Source organism: Schistocerca nitens, chromosome 3 (assembly GCF_023898315.1).
Source record: "Schistocerca nitens isolate TAMUIC-IGC-003100 chromosome 3, iqSchNite1.1, whole genome shotgun sequence".
Taxonomy (NCBI): domain Eukaryota; kingdom Metazoa; phylum Arthropoda; class Insecta; order Orthoptera; family Acrididae; genus Schistocerca; species Schistocerca nitens.
The window spans coordinates 762,538,336-762,556,652 of record NC_064616.1 but is presented as its reverse complement, the minus strand read 5'-3'; the positions used below and the strand labels follow the sequence as shown (position 1 = coordinate 762,556,652).

Here is an 18,317-nt window from a genome sequence, read left to right as displayed (position 1 = left end):
GATGGTGAAGAAAGATCTACAGTTGACAGTGATCACCCCTCTATCAAAGAGAGAGAGAGAGAGAAAGAGAGAGAGAGAGAGAGAGAGAGAGAGAGAGAGAGAGAGAGAGGAGATCTAATTTAACCCATTATGTTTTTGTGTAACAGTACTTCAGTTTTACAAAGTTTCTTGTTGACTGCATCATTGTGAAACACATGTATGCATATTCTGAGAGTTACCTGTATATTTGTCATCGGGAAATAGGGCAACCCTCATTGAGGGATTCTCATTGAAACTGGGCAGTGGTTGGTAAAAATTATTAACCAGGTACCAAGAGCTACAAAGCACATTTAAGTAAAGACATCATGAATAAACTGCTCAAGCAAGTGATCATGTCACATCGGAACTGAAATCGTCTAACTTGGGTGTGGAAATGTAGAGCAATTGTGCTTAAAGTTGAGGCGCATGAATGATCAAGATTTCAAATTGATGTGTCCATTGCTGGCGGGCACAAGTAAACAGCCCAGGTATAAGGAACAAACAAAAGTTTGTTGAACACAATTTCCACAAAAATATTCTCCACAGTGAAACAAAAGAAAGGATGGTTCTTCAATAAGTGAAATAAAATGAATATTAGTCTTTCAGTAAGTGAAACTAGAAAAAAAATCATTTGTAAATAACGGAACCACTTATACTCCCAGAATCACAAAGTAAATAATAATTTCCATGATCCTGAAAGAGCTATGACACACACTCTTCAGTTAACACAATCTTGATGTCATACAAGCTTTATGTTAAAAATAGTGAACTAGATTTCTGTAGTCACATGCTCTTTGGTGAGCAGTGTGTTGAAGTCCTAATAAATTTAGATTAAAACAGAAAAAATAGATCTCTCATTTCAGGTTTAGAACCAAAGTCCAAACCCAAGTTTCAGTAAAGGAGAATAAACACTTAACAACCTCTTATGGTGTACTTTGCTGAAGAAGTATTGAGAGGTCTAAGTCTGACAGGAATAAAAACTTTCTGTCTGACACTATCTTGTTGTCTCGAAGAACAGCAGTGCAGTTTGCAAAGCCTCAACAACCACATCACTGATCACTTAAGAATCCACGCTGGTGTCGAGTGCCGACCTAAGTAGTCACCTCACAGATGGATACTTGCAGGCCTATTTTTGGCATATGACATGGCAGATGCATGAAGATGTGCAGTTTGTCAGTGACCTCTGTCATTGTGTATGTGACCTGGTGATCTGGCCGGAGTGCTGTTTATGCTCTCTGCTGGTCTGGCTGTGGAGTTACAGTATTGTGAAATTCCATATCGTATACACTGTAGAGGTTGAGCTTGCTGCAACCCACACGATGAATATATTGTGCATGACACTGTTGGTGCCCTATGTCTAGGGTGCTATAGCACATATAAAGTATACTTACTTAACAGAATAGTTGCACCATCGTTAATTTCATCCCCATCAATGCGTTCATTTCAGTGCAGTGCATTTAGTCCTTGTCAACACTGATGCAATCTAACAAAATTCCCTGACATTTTACGGAAATTTATCAGATGTACCAAACAAACCTCGTATGTAATGAATACAGTGTCAAAATTAAAGTAATTGATGCTTGTACAAATGTGCGCAGAGGTTGTTCTCCCCTGTTGCACAGCCTTTTTCAGTTTAACTATTAGCTTCATTATGAGTCTTCACCAACTTTAATGAATTTTTGTTGGTGATAAACTATCCAATAAAAAGAATTTTGTACTGGCACAGTATTCCAGTTTCGGTTCGAATGACACACACAACACTATTACTCTGAATAGTTGTATGGGAGCCTTTATATTTTATGAAGTAACAGCTTTTTCATGAGATGAGAAAACATTTTATTTTCCAAGCATAGATACAAAAAACCAACAAGAATAAACAACTCGTAACCAAGCCGACTACGGCAAAGATAAATATCTATCAGCTGCAGCTTTCACCCGCTGTTTTTGGTGCAGTGGATAAATGACGTCGCCACATCAGCCCCCCTCCTTTTGAAACCGGGTGCACCAGGTATGTGGGGAAACTTGCACTTGATTTTTCTACCAGCTCTCATGAAAACATCTGGTGCAGGCAATGGCTGCTGCTGTTCTGCACTTGCTGCTTCGTTGTCCTCTTCTGAAACTGAGGGCTCGGCGAGACTATCTGCTGTTTCTTTGGCCTCCACGTTTGAGGGTGATTTTGCAGACCGAGGAAGAAGTGTACCCTCTTCGGTGTAAGCAGGTCTAAGCCACTCAATTGAGACTGTCTCTTCTTTACCGTCCTTATCGATTTTGAAGCTGTGGCTTCCTCTTGTGATTACCCTGTATGGTCCAGAGTAAGGCGAAACAAGCGGCGGGCGCACCGTATCATCCCTAAGCCACACGTGGGACGTTGCTTGCAGGTCTTTCTGTACAAACACTCTCCATGTCTGACAGGGTTAGTGGGTTTGATGTTTCTCATTCTAACGCTGAGTTGTCTCGCGAATTGCGTGCATAGCTCAGGAGCAAATGGCTGTGTAGGTGCTGGAACGATAAATTCTCCAGGAACCCTCAATTGCTCGCCATAAACCAATTCTGCGGAAGAGCATTGTAATTCCTCCTTCACGGCCGTTCTCAATCCGAGTAGGAACAGCGGTAGTGCTTCAGGCCATGAAGTGGAACTACACATTAATGCAGCTTTGAGTGTGCGGTGTAGTCGTTCCACCATTCCATTACTAGATGGATGATAGCTTGTGGTGCGTAGGTGGTTGCACCCGCACAGTAGTAAAAGTTCATTGAAAAGTTGGCTTTCAAACTGCCTTCCGCGATCTGTTGTTATGTTTTGCGGAACGCCAAACCTGGAGAACCATGAATGCAACAGTGCTTTTGCAACCGACTCCGCAGAAATGTCTTGTATTACAACTACTTCTGGCCACCTGGTAAAATGATCAATGATTGTGAGCAAATAGCGTTGTTCTGAAGAGCATGATAGCGGGCCCACAATGTCCACATGTATATGTGAAAATCTTGCAGATGGCGTCGGGAAGTCAGCAATAGGTGCAAAGACATGTCTGCTGATTTTATTATGCTGGCATGTTTGGTGTGCACACGCCCATGCACGACAATATTTTTGTATTCCAGGCCACACTACTTTGGAGGAAACTAACTTGGCTGTAGCTCATACTCCTGGATGTGATAGGTTATGTAGTGCACTATAAATCTCCCGACGATATTTTTCTGGTATGTAAGGTCGTTCCTTTCCTTTTGCTACATCACACCAAATTCCGCCTGGAACATTTGGGACTAGTGATGGGGAGCTCGTGAATGAGTCGTTTAAATGAACGCTTCACTCCAGTGAAGTGTGAACTAACCACTCAATTTTAATGAACTGGCACTTCAAACTCTCCACAGATAGTACACTCCACACTTTTTTTCTAGTTTATTCACTCACTCTCTTCCCCTCTCCCTCTCCCACTACATTGGCGCTACGTCACTCATTCTCCCTTCACTTCAATCCTCCCTGTACTGCCTGTCGACGAATCACATGGTGAAATACACTTAGAACAACAGTTGCACTTTGCTTTCACATAATCTAAATCGGCGAAGAAACCCCAAATTTCACTACTTTTACGCGATCGCGTGTTGCTAGCCATTGTATAAGCGTGAACAGACACAAAAACTGCTTTCGAATAAAATAAAGAGTGATTTTACCTGAAATCGTACCAATGACTACAGGTGACAGTTTACATTTTGAATTTAGAGGGTTATTATTCTCAATAAAAATAAAATCCCGGAAAACTTCTGAATAATTACTTAACGTAGGTATATAGACTTTGTGACAGTGGTAAACATACTCATTCTATTTTGGATTAAATTTTAAAAGGAACATAAACTTGGACTGCATTTCGTTTGTAGCCCAAGTTTTCAGTCCATAAATACAACAAATAAGGTTTCACTTGGCAGATGAAGACTTTTTGGCGCTTCATGAGAAAATGTCGAGCAAAATTAAACGTAATACCTTCTTTATATGTGACAGGCTTCTCTGTTTATCTTTCCTTTGTCCCCTTCGACCATCCTGTATTTAACTCAGACGCTGTAAGACGCAAAACGTTGCGTGCACGTTACCGCATAGTTCGGCCATCTGTTGGTAAAAATATGAAGTATTACGAAGCTTTATTGTACGAGCGAGCAACTTCGCCAGGCTTCCGTACTTCATGAATGAACTACTTCATTTGAACGCTTCACGGCAAAGAGTGAAATGAATGAAGTACTTCACGGGAATGAACGAGTTCGACCCATCTCTATTTGGGACAGACACACGTCTGAGCTGCAGCGCAGTTCTCTGTTCCTCTATTAGACGGCGCAAGAAAGGATCTTCTCGTTGTTTAGACGCTAACTCGGTCCAACGAATTGAATTTAAACTGGCACAATTCCTAGATAGGCAATCTGCGACCAGGTTGTCTTTTCCTGAAATGTGACGCACGTCAGTTGTGAACTGTGCAATGTACTCGACTTGCCTGCACTGACGTGGTGAATTGAGCTCTGTGTCTCGTTGAAATATAGCTACTAACGGTTTGTGATCAGTAAAAATTGCAAAGTGCCTCCCTTCGACAGACGTGTGAAAATGCTTTATGGCTAAGTAAATAGCAAGCAACTCACGGTCAATAGCACTCCATTTTTGCTGCTGTTGAGTCAGGTTTTTAGAGAAAAATGCGAGCGGCTGCCATTTGCCATCAACTTCTTGCTGTAGCACTGCACCCACTGCTTTTTGGCTCGCATCAACCATGAGCGCTAAAGGAGCGCTAAATCTTGGATGTCCCAGTAGTGTTGCCCGAGAAAGACATTTCTTTAAGTCATGGAAAGCTGCTTCAGCATCTGGACTCCATGGAATTTTACGATTTCCTGTTGTATTTTTACCTGCAAGTAACGTTGTGAGTGGCTCTTGGGCGGGAGCTAATTTAGGTAAGTGACGTATGTAATAGTTGAGCATGCCTAAAAATCTGTGAAGTCCTTTGTAAGTTGTGGGAAGGGGCATCTGTTGTACTGCTTCAACCCGCTCAGGCAAAGGTGACAGGCCTGCTGCTGAAACCAAATATCCCAGGAACTTAACCTCACGTTTTCCAAACGTGCACTTTGTTTCGTTAATAATTATGCCATACTCTGTCAGACAGCGGAAAAGCTGCCGCAGATGTTTGACATGCTGATATACAGAACCAGAGAATACTAAAATGTCATCCATATAACAAAATACGAATGGTAATTCTCGAAGCACCTCATGCATAAATCTTTGCCATGTTTGGGCAGCGTTTCTGAGGCCAAATGGCATAAAATTGTACTCAAACAAACCGAATGGTGTGATAACTGCTGTTTTTTTTTTAATGTCAAATGGAGCCATGGGAATCTGGGAAAATGCTTTGGCGCAATCAATCACACTAAATATTTTGGCATTGCTAATCGTACTGTTAATATCAGTCACATTGGGTACTGGGTAGCGGTCGGGAGATGAGCAAACAAGCCACTATGGGAGATTTTATATTTTATGAAGTAACAGCTTTTTCATGAGATGAGAAAACATTTTATTTTCCAAGCACAGATCAAAAACAAACAAGAATAAACAACTCATAACCAAGCAGACTACGGCAAAGATAAATATCTATCAGCTGCAGATTTCGCCTGCTGTTTTTGGTGCAGTGGATAAATGACATAGCCACAGTTGTATGATCAGAACTATTCCACAGATAAAGTTCATGCTTGTATGGCATTGTACACGTTGTATACCAACAAAACAAAAGTCTGTCGATGCCAATGCCATTTATGTGCCAGGCCAAGATTGTTGTATTTTCCCCTCTTATGTATGTGTTTGGTTTAAGTCACTATGATAACTGAGTTAAGCTTTGCTAAACTGTAAAAATACTGAATTCAGCTAGTTACTCCTGGCCTTGACTTTTAGGATCTCGTGCATGAAGAGAACAAGTTTGGTTTTGCATTGTTAATGTTTGGAGTGTATTCTAGTTGCTATTGAGGAAGCTCTTTTCTTTCCCCATGAGGGTCACTATATGAATGTTGTGTAGAATTCTGCACCAAATGAAGGAGAATGATGCAGAATAGCTGTTACGTGGTTTAATTCTGCTGCCTTTTTTGTGCTGTTTTTCATTTTCTGTAATGGCTTTTGCTAAAGGGATCTGAAGTGAATTATGGATAAGAGTGGGGCTAGTTAAATTTAGAATACTTTCTTCTTGCTGAAGTATTCCTGCTTTGGCAGGTCATTGTCGAATACTCTGTAGGACCATGTTGGGATTCTATCTTACACTATAACAATACTGAGTTTCAGAAATCTCAGTTGCTATTTAGCATCACTGGTAGTGATGTATGTGTAACTTATCTCTCTGCAGTAGTGTGACAGTGGATGGTTCGGTGTTTTTCCCCCATTTGCTAAATAATGATGAGACTTCAAATTCAGTATTTCAGTTTTTGTATTGATATTGCCTGTTTTCTGTTTTGGCACTTGTCTCATCAACATTTGTCTGGTCACATAGATCTGCATACTTTGTTTAGTTACACTGGAAGAAACAAGCTAACTTCAGCAGCAGCTTCAAGTAAAGTGGAAACAACATGAAAGCATCTTAAAGCTACCTCAAATTTGTAGCATACATGCATGTCCAAAGGAACTGTGCATTGTAATTCGGACTAACACAGGCACTTCCATATTGTATTCATCTGCCGATACCGGGCAAGTGATTTTCATGTAAAATGTCTCCCCTGTATGTGATTACACACTACTGGACATTAAAACTGCTACACCAAGAAGAAATGCAGATGATAAACGGGTATCCATCGGACAACTATATTATACTAGAACTGACATGTGATTACATTTTCATGCAATTTGGGTGCATAGATCCTGAGAAATCAGTACCCAGATCAACCACCTCTGGCCTAATAACGACCTTGATACGCCTGGGCATTGAGTCAAACAGAGCTTGGGGATGGCATGTACAGGTACAGCTGCCCATGCAGCTTCAACACGATACCACAGTTCAGCAAGAGTAGTGACTGGCGTATTGTGACGAGCCAGTTGCTCGGCCACCATTGACCGGACTTTTTCTGGAGAATGTGCTGGCCAGGACAGCAGTCGAACATTTTCGGTATCCAGAAAGGCCCATACAGGACCTGCAACATGCGGTCGTGCATTATCCTGCTGAAATGTAGGATTTCGCAGGGATCAAATGAAGGTAGAGCCACGGGTCGTAACACATCTGAAATGTAACGTCCACTGTTCAAAGTGCCGTCAATGCGAACAAGAGGTGACAGAGATGTGTAACCAATGGCACCCCATACCGTCACGCCTGGTGATACGCCATTATGGCAATGATGAATACTCGCTTCCAATGTGCGTTCACCACGATGGCGCCAAACATGGATGCGACCATCATGAATCTGTAAACAGAACCTGGATTCATCCGAAAAAATGATGTTTTGCCATTCGTGCACCCAGGTTCGTCGTTGAGTACACCATCGCAGGCGCTCCTGTCTGTGATGCAGTGTCAAGGGTAACCGCAGCCATGGTCTCCGAGCTGATAGTCCATGCTGCTGCAAACGTAGTCGAACTGTTCGTGCAGGTGGTTGTTGTCTTGCAAACGTCCCCATCTGTTGACTCAGGGATCAAGACGTGGCTGCACGATCCGTTACAGCCATGCGGATAAGATGCCTTTCATCTCAACTGCTAGTGATATGAGGCCATTGGGATCCAGCCCGGCATTCCGTATTACCCTCCTGAACCCACAGATTCCATATTCTGCTAACAGTCATTGGATCTCGACCAATGCGATCAGCAATGTTGCGATACGATAAACCACAATCGCGATAGGCTACAATCCGACTTTTTTCAAAGTCGGAAACGTGATAGTACGCATTTCTCTTCCTTACACGAGGCATCACAACAACGTTTAACCAGGCAACACCAGTCAACTGCTGTTTGAGTATGAGAAATTGGTTGGAAACTTTCCTTATGTCAGCACATTGTAGGTGTCGCCACCGATGACAACCTTGTGAGAATGCTCTGAAAAGCTAATCATTTGCATATCACAGCATCTTCTTCCTGTCGGTTAAATTTCATGTCTGTAGCACGTCATCTTCATGGTGTAGCAATTTTAATGGCCAGTAGTGTACATTACATATGTACAAGTACAGGTTATGGACACTTGGTTGTCAACCTGTGAAAGTTTGAGTCTGGCTTTGAGTCATGCTCAGATAGTGAAATGGTAAGGCGACCACTCGTGATAAGTGGGAAATATGGATTGGAGTCCCAGTCTGGCACAAATTTTTATTGTCGTCATTCCATTATACAGCTGATAGTAGTCCATATTTGCAGTTCTTAATACATTTCACGTATTTCATAATTTCTGTAGTCGTCACAGTTCCCAAGGAACTTGCATCATAATTCAGAATAACACAGTTACTGCAGTATCACATATTGCTAATGGTTAGTGGCACTGATCCATCACTGCCCCTGGATTTAATTACCAATTAAATGTGAACTTTAATAGCCTGTCAAATGATGTTACAGAAACACTTGTGATTTGAAGATCTGATCTTTTGAAACTTTATTCCAGATTAAGATAACTACACAGTTTAAACCAAACCATTTTTAGTTATTATTGGTTTATCTATTATACAACAGGGTGAACGTTTTCCACTGCAGAAATGTTGCATTACTATCTTCTTACCACATACACATTTAGTCCCCTCTCAACCCCCAGCCCCACCCCCCTTTCCCTCCCCCACAACCAACCAACCAATCTTACCTTATACAACTTTCCGTTTCAGTTATCAGTATTCTTAATTGTAAGGTAAGACCAGTAGTAGAGCTCTGTGTCCACATCCATATCCAAGACAGTGTGAGAGAATATAAAATGGAGCACGCCTTTAATCTTGGGTTTCTGAGGATTCCCAATTTCTAGCATTGTGTCTGGGCAACTTGTTAAGACTTTCACATCACACTACAGATTTTGCCTCTGAACCTTAATCTAAAAGGATGACAGATTTACACTGAAATTGTGCTTATATCTTTCGCTGTCATTGTATGTATTACTAATAATGTATATCACTAATTAAAACTGATGGTGGGGACGTACTGGGTATGTCTTTGTATATTTCCCCCCTTGACTTTATTTGTATCCCTGGTGAGATGTCCACATGTTCTTTTGTAGAACTAACATCCCTTAGTGTTTAAGGGCATCCTACTGTAATATAAAATTATAGTTTGGTTATTGATGCTGTCACCATCTAAGGTGGTGCAGTGGCTAGCACACTGTATTCGCATTAGGGAGGAAGATGGTTCAAACCCGTGTCTGGCCATCCTGATTTAGGTTTTCTATGGTTTCCCTAAATTGCTTCAGGTAAATGCCGGGATGGTTCCTCTAAAAGGGCATGGCCAACTTTCTTCTCCATCCTTCCCTAATCAGATGGGACCGATGACCTTGCTGTTTGGTACCCTCCCCCGAATCAACCAACCATTGATGCTATCAGTGCTGTTCAGAGTTGTTACTCAAGTAGTTTTGTGATGAGCCTATTGGTCATCACTTGCTGTTCTGATACTTGATTTTTTTTAGTAATGCAAATAGTCCAGTTTGATTCCTTTAATTACCAAATTTTTAAACGTTTCTGTTTTTCAGGTAGTGGGAGACCTACAATATAAAATAATAATGTTATTTTGCAAGGATAACTTTTCCAAAACTTGCCTTTAGTTTTTAATAGTACTTAAAATGATAGAAACAAATTTTTTTGTACATATTACAATTGAGATGTCCCTTTTGTAGACTGAATTAGTGGTGAATTATTGGTCACATAGAAAAAAGAAATGAATTATTTTATGCAGTGGTGATCACAATGTACTTTTTCACTCAAATAGAAAATTTACAATCATGATGAAATACTTTTATTGCAGATCCTTCGTCAAGTTTGGCCAAATGTAAATCACTATGCTAAAGATATCCTTAAAAACACTATTGAACCAAGCATCAGAGAAAGCTTAGTTGCTTACCACTTAAATGGCTTCCATTTTGAGAAAATGGTATTGGGTAGTATTGTAAGTATATCACAAACCATATCTTATAACTAATTTCTTATATAATACCCTTGAATATTTTCTTAAATCATTATTTAGTGAGTATGGTCTGCAGAATATGTACAGAGAAACAGAAATGTCTGCAATCCAGTTAAAAAGTCTAGTACATGCTAATTGTAAAATATATTGTAACATTTCATTTTATAGCCCCTGAGGATTGGTGGTGTGAAGGTATATGACCAGAATGTTCCACGGGACCAAATTATTTTGGATATGGATGTTTCGTAAGTGCTATTTGCTGTATTATTATTATTATTGTTGTTGTTGTTGTTGTTGTTGTTGTTGTCGTTGTTGTTACTAACAACTGTATTTTTATGATATTGTATGAAACAAGCAAGATAGCAGAGCAATCTTACGTTTTGGGTTGCAGTCGTAATTTTATACAATGAGAGTATTTTCTTTATCTGTTGGAGAAGGAAGCAGAGTTATTCAACCTTTGTGGCCAATACTGCATCAGCTCGGTGCTTCGTACATTACAGGGGGGAATGTTATGCAGAATGTTTCAAAAAGGTTCATCCAGTTTCAAGGACTATATTCTACATGAGTGAAGGTAGAAGCATGGAGTAAATCTTAACTTCATCTACTTTTACGTGTGTATTCTACAAATTGCTGTTAATTGCATGTTACAGGGTACATCCTGTTGTAGCACTTATTAAGGCTTCTTCCCGTTCTATTCATGTATGGAGTGCACAAAGATTGCTTGCCTAAATGCCTCTGTGTGTACTGTAATTAGCCTAATCATGTCTTCATGGTCCCTGCAAGAGAATGCACAGTGGTTTTTAGTATAATCTGACAGTCCTCTTTTAATGCTGGTTCTTGATACTTTGTAAATAGGTGTTCATGGTATAGCTTGCATCTATTTACAAACTTCTGCAACTTCAGATTTTTTAGAAACTTTGTGACACTCTCCCATGAGTCAGACAACCTGTGATCATTCATGCTACACTTCTTTGTATACGTTCAACATCCCCTCTTAGTTATTTTCTGTATGGTTCTCACACACTTGGAGCATTGTTCTAGGATGGGTCACACGAGTTCTTTGTAAGCAATCTTAAATTTCCTAGTATCCTGCAAATGAACTCAATTTTGCTGCCTATTTTACCAAAAAGTGAACCTATGTAACAGTTCCATTTCATATCCTTACAAAGTGTTACATCCAGTTATTTGTCTGAACTGACTGATTCCAGTTGTGACTTATTGATATTGTAATCATAGGATACAATGTTCTTTCATTTTCTGAAGTGTTCAACTTCACATTCCTTCATTTAGAGCAAGTGGTTTATCGTTACCATTGGGGACTTCACGCAGTTGAATTCTGTATGATTTGAAACATAAACGTGCCACAAAACGACACACACACATGCAAAATTCTGTTGAATGTGTTGCACACTTTGAACAAGTGCTCAGGGGAGACCTAGGAATTCCTCATAAACAATCCATGTCTTGAAACTACTGGGTCATTTTCAAATATCTTGAGCTGTAGAACGATTCAGTGCTTACTCACAATGAAAATCAAACCACACAGTTGTAACTGAACTGCACATGTTGAAATGGCGAATGGGAAACATCTTTTGTGTCTCTGTTATTGTCATCTTGACTCGATGCACTGGGTAATGAATGAGTGAGAGAGCATGCTAACTACAGCAAGGAGGCCTTTATCAGCAACCACTTAAATCAACTACTTAAAACTGGTGCGAAGGTGAACTTTTAGTTTCAGTGCATAAATTAAAATTCACTCCAAATTTCTATTTTCGTTCTTGTAGAAGATGTAATCTTGTGAAATTACATGAATCTATTTGAAACACCATGTGTACTACAATATCAATTTTATCTTACCTTTAAAGTAGTTAGTCATAGTCGAAAGTACCTGTGACCGTATACTTACCTTTTCAGCAGGCTCTAACCTCTGTTGTGAGTGTTGTTAAGGCGCTTATTCCAGTATTTTAAATTTCAGCTGCTAAATTAATGGAATATAAATTTGGATTATAATTTTGCATATAGTGTTCATGTGATTTGTGTAGTTTGTTAGTTTCACCTGGAACACACTGTTTTCATTTCTGATCTCTATACGGCATGTTGATTTGTAGTAGTGCACATTCTCATTTTGTATTATCAATGTATGTATGGTGCACATTAACCTACATTTGCAAGTTCATATTAATGTTGATAAATAAGTACCCGCTCATGCAGAGGAAATGAAACTTTGTGGGTAACCTTGTCATGGGACTGTCAGACACTTGCAGCATTAATATATATGTAATATACGTATAAATGTTCATCTCTAACTTGTAACACTATTGTCATCTCTCAACGAATCTCTTTCCATGCTGGTAATACTTTCCCTCGTACAGAAGTCACTGTAAACAAAGACCACTATCAGGACATCATGAATGCTACAAAGCACTCTCTCTACCACTTTTTTTTGTAAATTGCAACTATCTGAATTTATGAAATCCAGGGGAATTCCAGTATATTTCCATTCTATAGAGAATGCATCTTTTTGTGTTTATACTTGTGTGCTAAATACTTCACAATAATTCCTTCCATGAGGTAATAACACGCTGTCAGCAAAAATGCTTCGTGTTCTAGATGTCATCATTCAGTGGCCGCCTAAACCATTTATTAGATCCCTTGGTATTTAGTTGGCACTAACTTGATTAAATTTCCATTTATCTTGCATTATATTATACACTACACTGTAAAAACTATTTAACTGGTGTGCCAAGTTTCATAGCTGGATCTGTTGGTAGTTCCGAAAAGTAGTGACATTAAGTGAAGATACAACTGCTATTAGAATTATATATTAATACCTTCAACTGCTGACGGGCGTTGGTATATACCAATGGGGACAGGTGAAAAAGTGTGCGTCGACCGGGACTCGAACCCGGGAGCTGCTTACATGGCAGATGCTCTATCCATCTGAGCCACCGAGGGCACAGAAGATAGTGCGACTGCAGGTACTGTCTCACGCACACCTCCTGCGAGACCCACATTCTCACCTTATATGTCCACACACTACATCCGTAGTGTCCCAACCCAGCACACTCATTACTCGTGGAAGACATTCTTACCAAGTCCCGTAAGAGTTCGGGTAATACGTGTGCACCTGCACAGAAGAAGGAGGTCATGGCCGGTATTGCTAGAACTGTATAGACACCATATCCATGTAAGTAAACAACTGCTATTGGTCACCCAGAACACAAAAAAAATTTCAGTCTTCAAATGGCCATCTTAAAAAAAACTGCACCACCTTCAGACATGTTCACGTAATCGCCTCCATGCTTGTTCAACATTTTCCTGTGAATTTGAATTTGAGTTTGCATTTGTTATGGTGCACTCAGAAATTTAAAAATACAATTCTGTTCTCCACCAAAGAATGATGACAGCATGCTTACCACCTTTGCTCAGCAGTTCACATATCTGCCACAAGAACCAGAAATTATTGAAGTAACTTGCCTGTGCAGTTTGAAATAGAGTAGTCCAAATGAACATAGTAGAATGTAAAATGATGTTCTACGTGCTGCTCTTAAATTATGCCAGAGAAGGTGTAAATTTGCTCCCTTGTTAACATCTGTTTGAGATTTTCTGCAGTTTTTCCCACACCATTCTGAGCTGCATTCCTATTATTTCTTTCTGCTCGAATCTGACCATATAACAGACATTGTAAGTACAAAACGTTAACAGGATTCCTGCAGTCATTTAGCAGGCTTAGCTTATATACGAATTACCATGCTAAGTCATATTTTTGAACTGTAACATAACAGAAAAACACCTTTTTGGCCTGTTACTGTGTAAGGATTAATGCTGTTTGAAAGATGAATTTTGAAAGTTTGTAGGGAATTTGTGCATGTGTGTTAGAGACAATCTCGCCAACCTGTAGAACTTGTGCGGCAATACTTTTTCTTGTCCAAATAAGATTAGCTTCGAGTGTATCATCCCAGATATAGATTTGGTGAAATTATTTGGATATCTCGCATTAACATAAGAATCTAAGTTGAATATTGTTGTTAAGATACAAAAATGTGCATTGTTCACATAATAAGTTTCAGACTAAAAGAATTTAAAAAATAGTTTTACTTCATTTCCAGAGTGATTCTGACACTTTTCTTTTTAGAATTTCCGTTGTGTGTGATGAGTTTTCAAGTTTACATTTCTTATGTTCTAGGTACGCTGGTGACTGTGATATATCTTTTAGTATTGGTGGAATCAAAGGAGGCATTAAAGATTTACAGGTGTGTTGTATTTAATATCTAGCATATTTTCTGCCATGCCAATTACATGTGTGTCATTGAGCTTAGGTTTATCATCATGATCATCATATAAAGCATTATCATTACTTCTGCAAGCATACTACATGACAACCACTAGTAAGGTTTTGTGAACTTAATGCTTGTATCTTCTCGTTTCCCTGCCCCACCGCTTTCTTAAAAAAAGGGAGGGGGGTCTCCGCTACTCCTCATCAGTTCCTCATTCTACTAATTTCATCCTGCTGGTTCTAATGTATGTGCATTGCCAACTTAGTGCTGGGTGCAGTTCTCTTTATACCTCCTGTAAATTGTTACTCGGCATATTCTATCTCTCTCACTCACACATAGGCATTTTTGAGGCTCTCTTTACCACAGACTACATGCTGTCAATGCAGCCACCGCACTAACAAAATTGGCATTTACATTTATGTATTCTTGATAGCTGTTACATATATACAAGGTGGCAGTCAAATGGAAACAAGACAGGCTATATAATGTGCATGATGTGGATGTTGGTAATGCAGGCAGGTCTCCCCCCCCCCCCCCCCCCCCCGCCTCCCCCTGCAGGTCCGGGGGTTAGAAGAGACCCGAGGTATTCCTACCTGTCTTAAGAGTCGACGAAAAGGAGTCCCACATGTTTCGGCCTTTATGTGATGGTCCTCTATACGGTTTGACCTCCATTTCTCAAAATTTTCCCGAAGAGCAAGCCAATTGGGGAAGGGCACCTTACATAATGTATAGTGTCCATCATGCGCTGAGACCTCTTGCACCCTTCGTCAACGTGGATCTGCACTTACGCTCATTCTCCAGCTGTTGGGTGAGGTCACCCTCCTGAGTGTGTTTTCCTCCATCCTCTGTGCAGTATTGCTTTCTGCACTGCCGACGATTGTGGTCTTCTTAGCTCGTTTGCACCTGATATCCAACATGGTAGCCAGTCCATTGTAGTGGGGCTGCCATTTACCCTGTTGGTTGTAGCCCCCTGACAACACAGGGATCGCTCAGCTGATGCCTGTGCCATTAACTCCCCACGTATGCCAAGGACTAGATGCCTGTCACCCCGGGGCATTGGGGCTCTCAGCAATGGCCATTCAGCCAGTTGGCCTTTGCTGCGGCTGGGTGGCGCCTTTGGGGAGGGCTCCTGGTCAGAGTGGGTGGCATCAGGGCGGATGACATGCCATGAAGCGTTTTACGTCATCTCTTGCTGGTGGTCAAACACTAGCAGTCTCTAAGCGGTCAAAGTCTGACCTCAGTGCTAAGAAATACAACCCCAAATCGTATCCCTCCCTGGCCACTCCATGGGAGGAACACCAGGCTAAGGATGGCAGCAAAGCTTATTCACCCCGGTACGTCGTATGTACGAGAGTCGATGGGGAATCTTCCTTGTCAATGAAGCCTCAGTTTTTTGTGGAGCATTTAGAGGACAAGTTTGGGGTGGAGGAGGGCTTCTCCAAAATGCGGTCAGGGTAGGTCTTGATCAAAACAGCATCGTCTGCCCAGTCACGGGCACTACTCGCCTGTGACAAGTTGGGGAATGTTTCTGTTTCCATCACGTCCTATAAGAGCTTAAATATGGTCCACGGTATCATATTTCACAGGGACCTTCTTATGCTGTCTGACGACGAGCTGCACGAGTATTTAGAGCGGCGAAGTGTCCACCGGGGTCTGAGGGATAAACAGACTGCCACCGGTGCCTTCATCTTGCCCTTCGAGGGTGACACATTACCCGATAAGGCCAAGGTGATGGTCTACCGCTGTGACGTAAAGCCGTATATCCCTCCCTCGATGCGGTGCTTTAAGTGCTGGAAGTTTGGCCATATGTCTTCCTGCTGTACTACCAGCATCACCTGATGGGATTGTGGACATCCTTCATATCCCAATACTCCCTGTGCCCCGCCTCCCATCTGTGTCAACTGCGGAGAGCACCATTCGCCTTGCTTGCCAGACTACAGGATTCTCCAGAAAGAAAAGAAAAATAATGGAATAAAAGACCCTGGATCAACTGACCTACACTGAGGCTAAGAGAAAATATGAGTAGCTACATCCTATGCATATGACGTCAACCTACGCCGCCACTACGACAATGGTTCTACCATCTTCCGTTCTGCCGTGTACAGTTGGCTCTCAGCTGTTGGACTCCACCTGCCCCCTTGGTGGTGGGAGGCACTTCCTTCCCAGTTGCTCCTGCACAACCTACTTCAGGAGCCACCCCCCCCCCGCCCCTTCCCCCCTTCAGGAGCCACCCCCCCCCCGCCCCTTCCCCCCAACCACTAAGGACGTCAGTCCCCACTTCTCAGCCAGAGAAGCGTAAGTCTTCTTCGGCTGCTCTTGCCAGGAATGGTTCCCTTGGGTCACTCCCTTCCCCTGCTTCCTACCAGTGGCTAAAGCAACCACAGGTAGCTGGTCACGGTCCTCCTCAGTCCCTGAGACTGAATCAGTGAAGTCCTCCCAGCTGCACAAACCTACAGAGCAGCGAGAGAAACTTCAAAAGAAAAAGACCCCCAAGAACCAAGGCACTGTGGTGGCACCCACACCGCCACTAAGTACAAGCTCTGTGTCTGAGGATGAGGGGGAGATTCTGGTGTCTGCTGAGGATATAGATCTCTCTGGGCCCTCGGACACAATGGATGTCGATCGCATAGGCACTCATCTGGTGGCAGCTGGTGACCCTGAGGTGTAGACTACCTCACTGAGTGTTTCATGTCTTCCCAGTCGCATGATCACATAATCCTCCAGTGGAATTGCAGCAGTTTTTTCCACCACCTGGCTGAGCTATGACAACTGTTAAGATTTACACCTGCTTTCTGCATTGCCCTATAGGAAACCTGGTTCCCAGCAATGCAGACCCCTGCCCTTCGCAGCTATAAGCATGGTGTATACGACCCGGGACAACCGGGAGATCCGGGAAAAACCAGGGAATTTTTTCATCCGGGAGAAAACTAGGAAAAACCCGGGAATTGTTTAGAATTCCTGGAATTTTTCATTGTTTTAGTTTTCAGTTAATTTTTTTTGATTTTGACTGGAAGAATGAATACTTTTTAACAAAGGGTATTACTGTATCCCGCTACTGCAGAATAATACTGCAACAACAAAACAAGAACGAGAGAGGGGGGGGGGGGGGGGGGGGGGAGAAACTTAAGTTGCAAAGGAAATGCCATATAAAACAACAAAACAGTGCTCATACAAGCGTCTGCCAACAGCAAAATGAGTCAAAGGCTTTAGGAAGACTATGCAATACTTTGTAACAACAAATTGCCTCCGATGAGTGTGGCGTGACAACTGTTTAAATTAGATTCGTTTGAGCAGTTGCGGGCGGGCTCTTGCGCATGCGCAGTTGAGTCGCGTATGAGTAGTACCTTCTCCCGCTTCTGGTTCCAGAAGTGTAGCTGGGCGCCACTACTTAATATTGCCCCGGTTCGGAAATTAGTAAATCTGGGGCTGATGCACAGAGCAGTCTGAGTTGAGTTGTGGTGTCACAACTCAACCTCTGCCTCTTAAGTACAGGTGCACGCACACATTTCAGTTTGGCACATGGCACATATTCAGCCATTGATCTCTCGGTTTGCAGTCCTGGCTTTCTCCCATCCATCCACTGGAGAGCACATGATGATCTGTGTGGTAGTGACTACTTCCCCAACTTCCTGTCAATCCCCTGGCATCATGCCCACGGACACCTATCCAGATGGGCTTTAAGCCAAGCAGACTGGGAAGCCTTCACCTCTGCTGTCACCACCGAATCTCCCGCACATGGTGCCACCGATGTTGTCGTTGAGCAGGTCACTACATCAATCTTTTCTGCGGTGGAAAATGCGATCCCTCATTCTTTAGGGTCCCCCCGGCAAACGACAGTCCCTTGGTGATTGCCGGAAGTCACTGAGGCAGTTAAAGAGTGTCGGCGAGCTCTACAGCGACATAAGCGGCACCCTTCTGTAGAGCACCTAATAGCCTTTAAGTAGCTGCGTGCCCGTGTTCGC

General features: G+C 41.9%; 1 protein-coding gene across 3 annotated transcripts in view; it reads left to right on the top strand.

The window, feature by feature from the left end:
- LOC126248759 (extended synaptotagmin-2-B) overlaps positions 1-18,317 on the top strand; it is a 163,675-nt gene that overhangs the window by 11,233 nt on the left and 134,125 nt on the right. For all 3 annotated transcript variants that reach the window (XM_049950110.1, XM_049950112.1, XM_049950111.1), the window contains 3 exons: positions 9,920-10,060; positions 10,247-10,323; positions 14,265-14,331. In XM_049950110.1, coding sequence (XP_049806067.1) covers positions 9,920-10,060; positions 10,247-10,323; positions 14,265-14,331 — 285 coding nt within the window. The remainder of the gene's footprint in view (positions 1-9,919; positions 10,061-10,246; positions 10,324-14,264; positions 14,332-18,317) is intronic.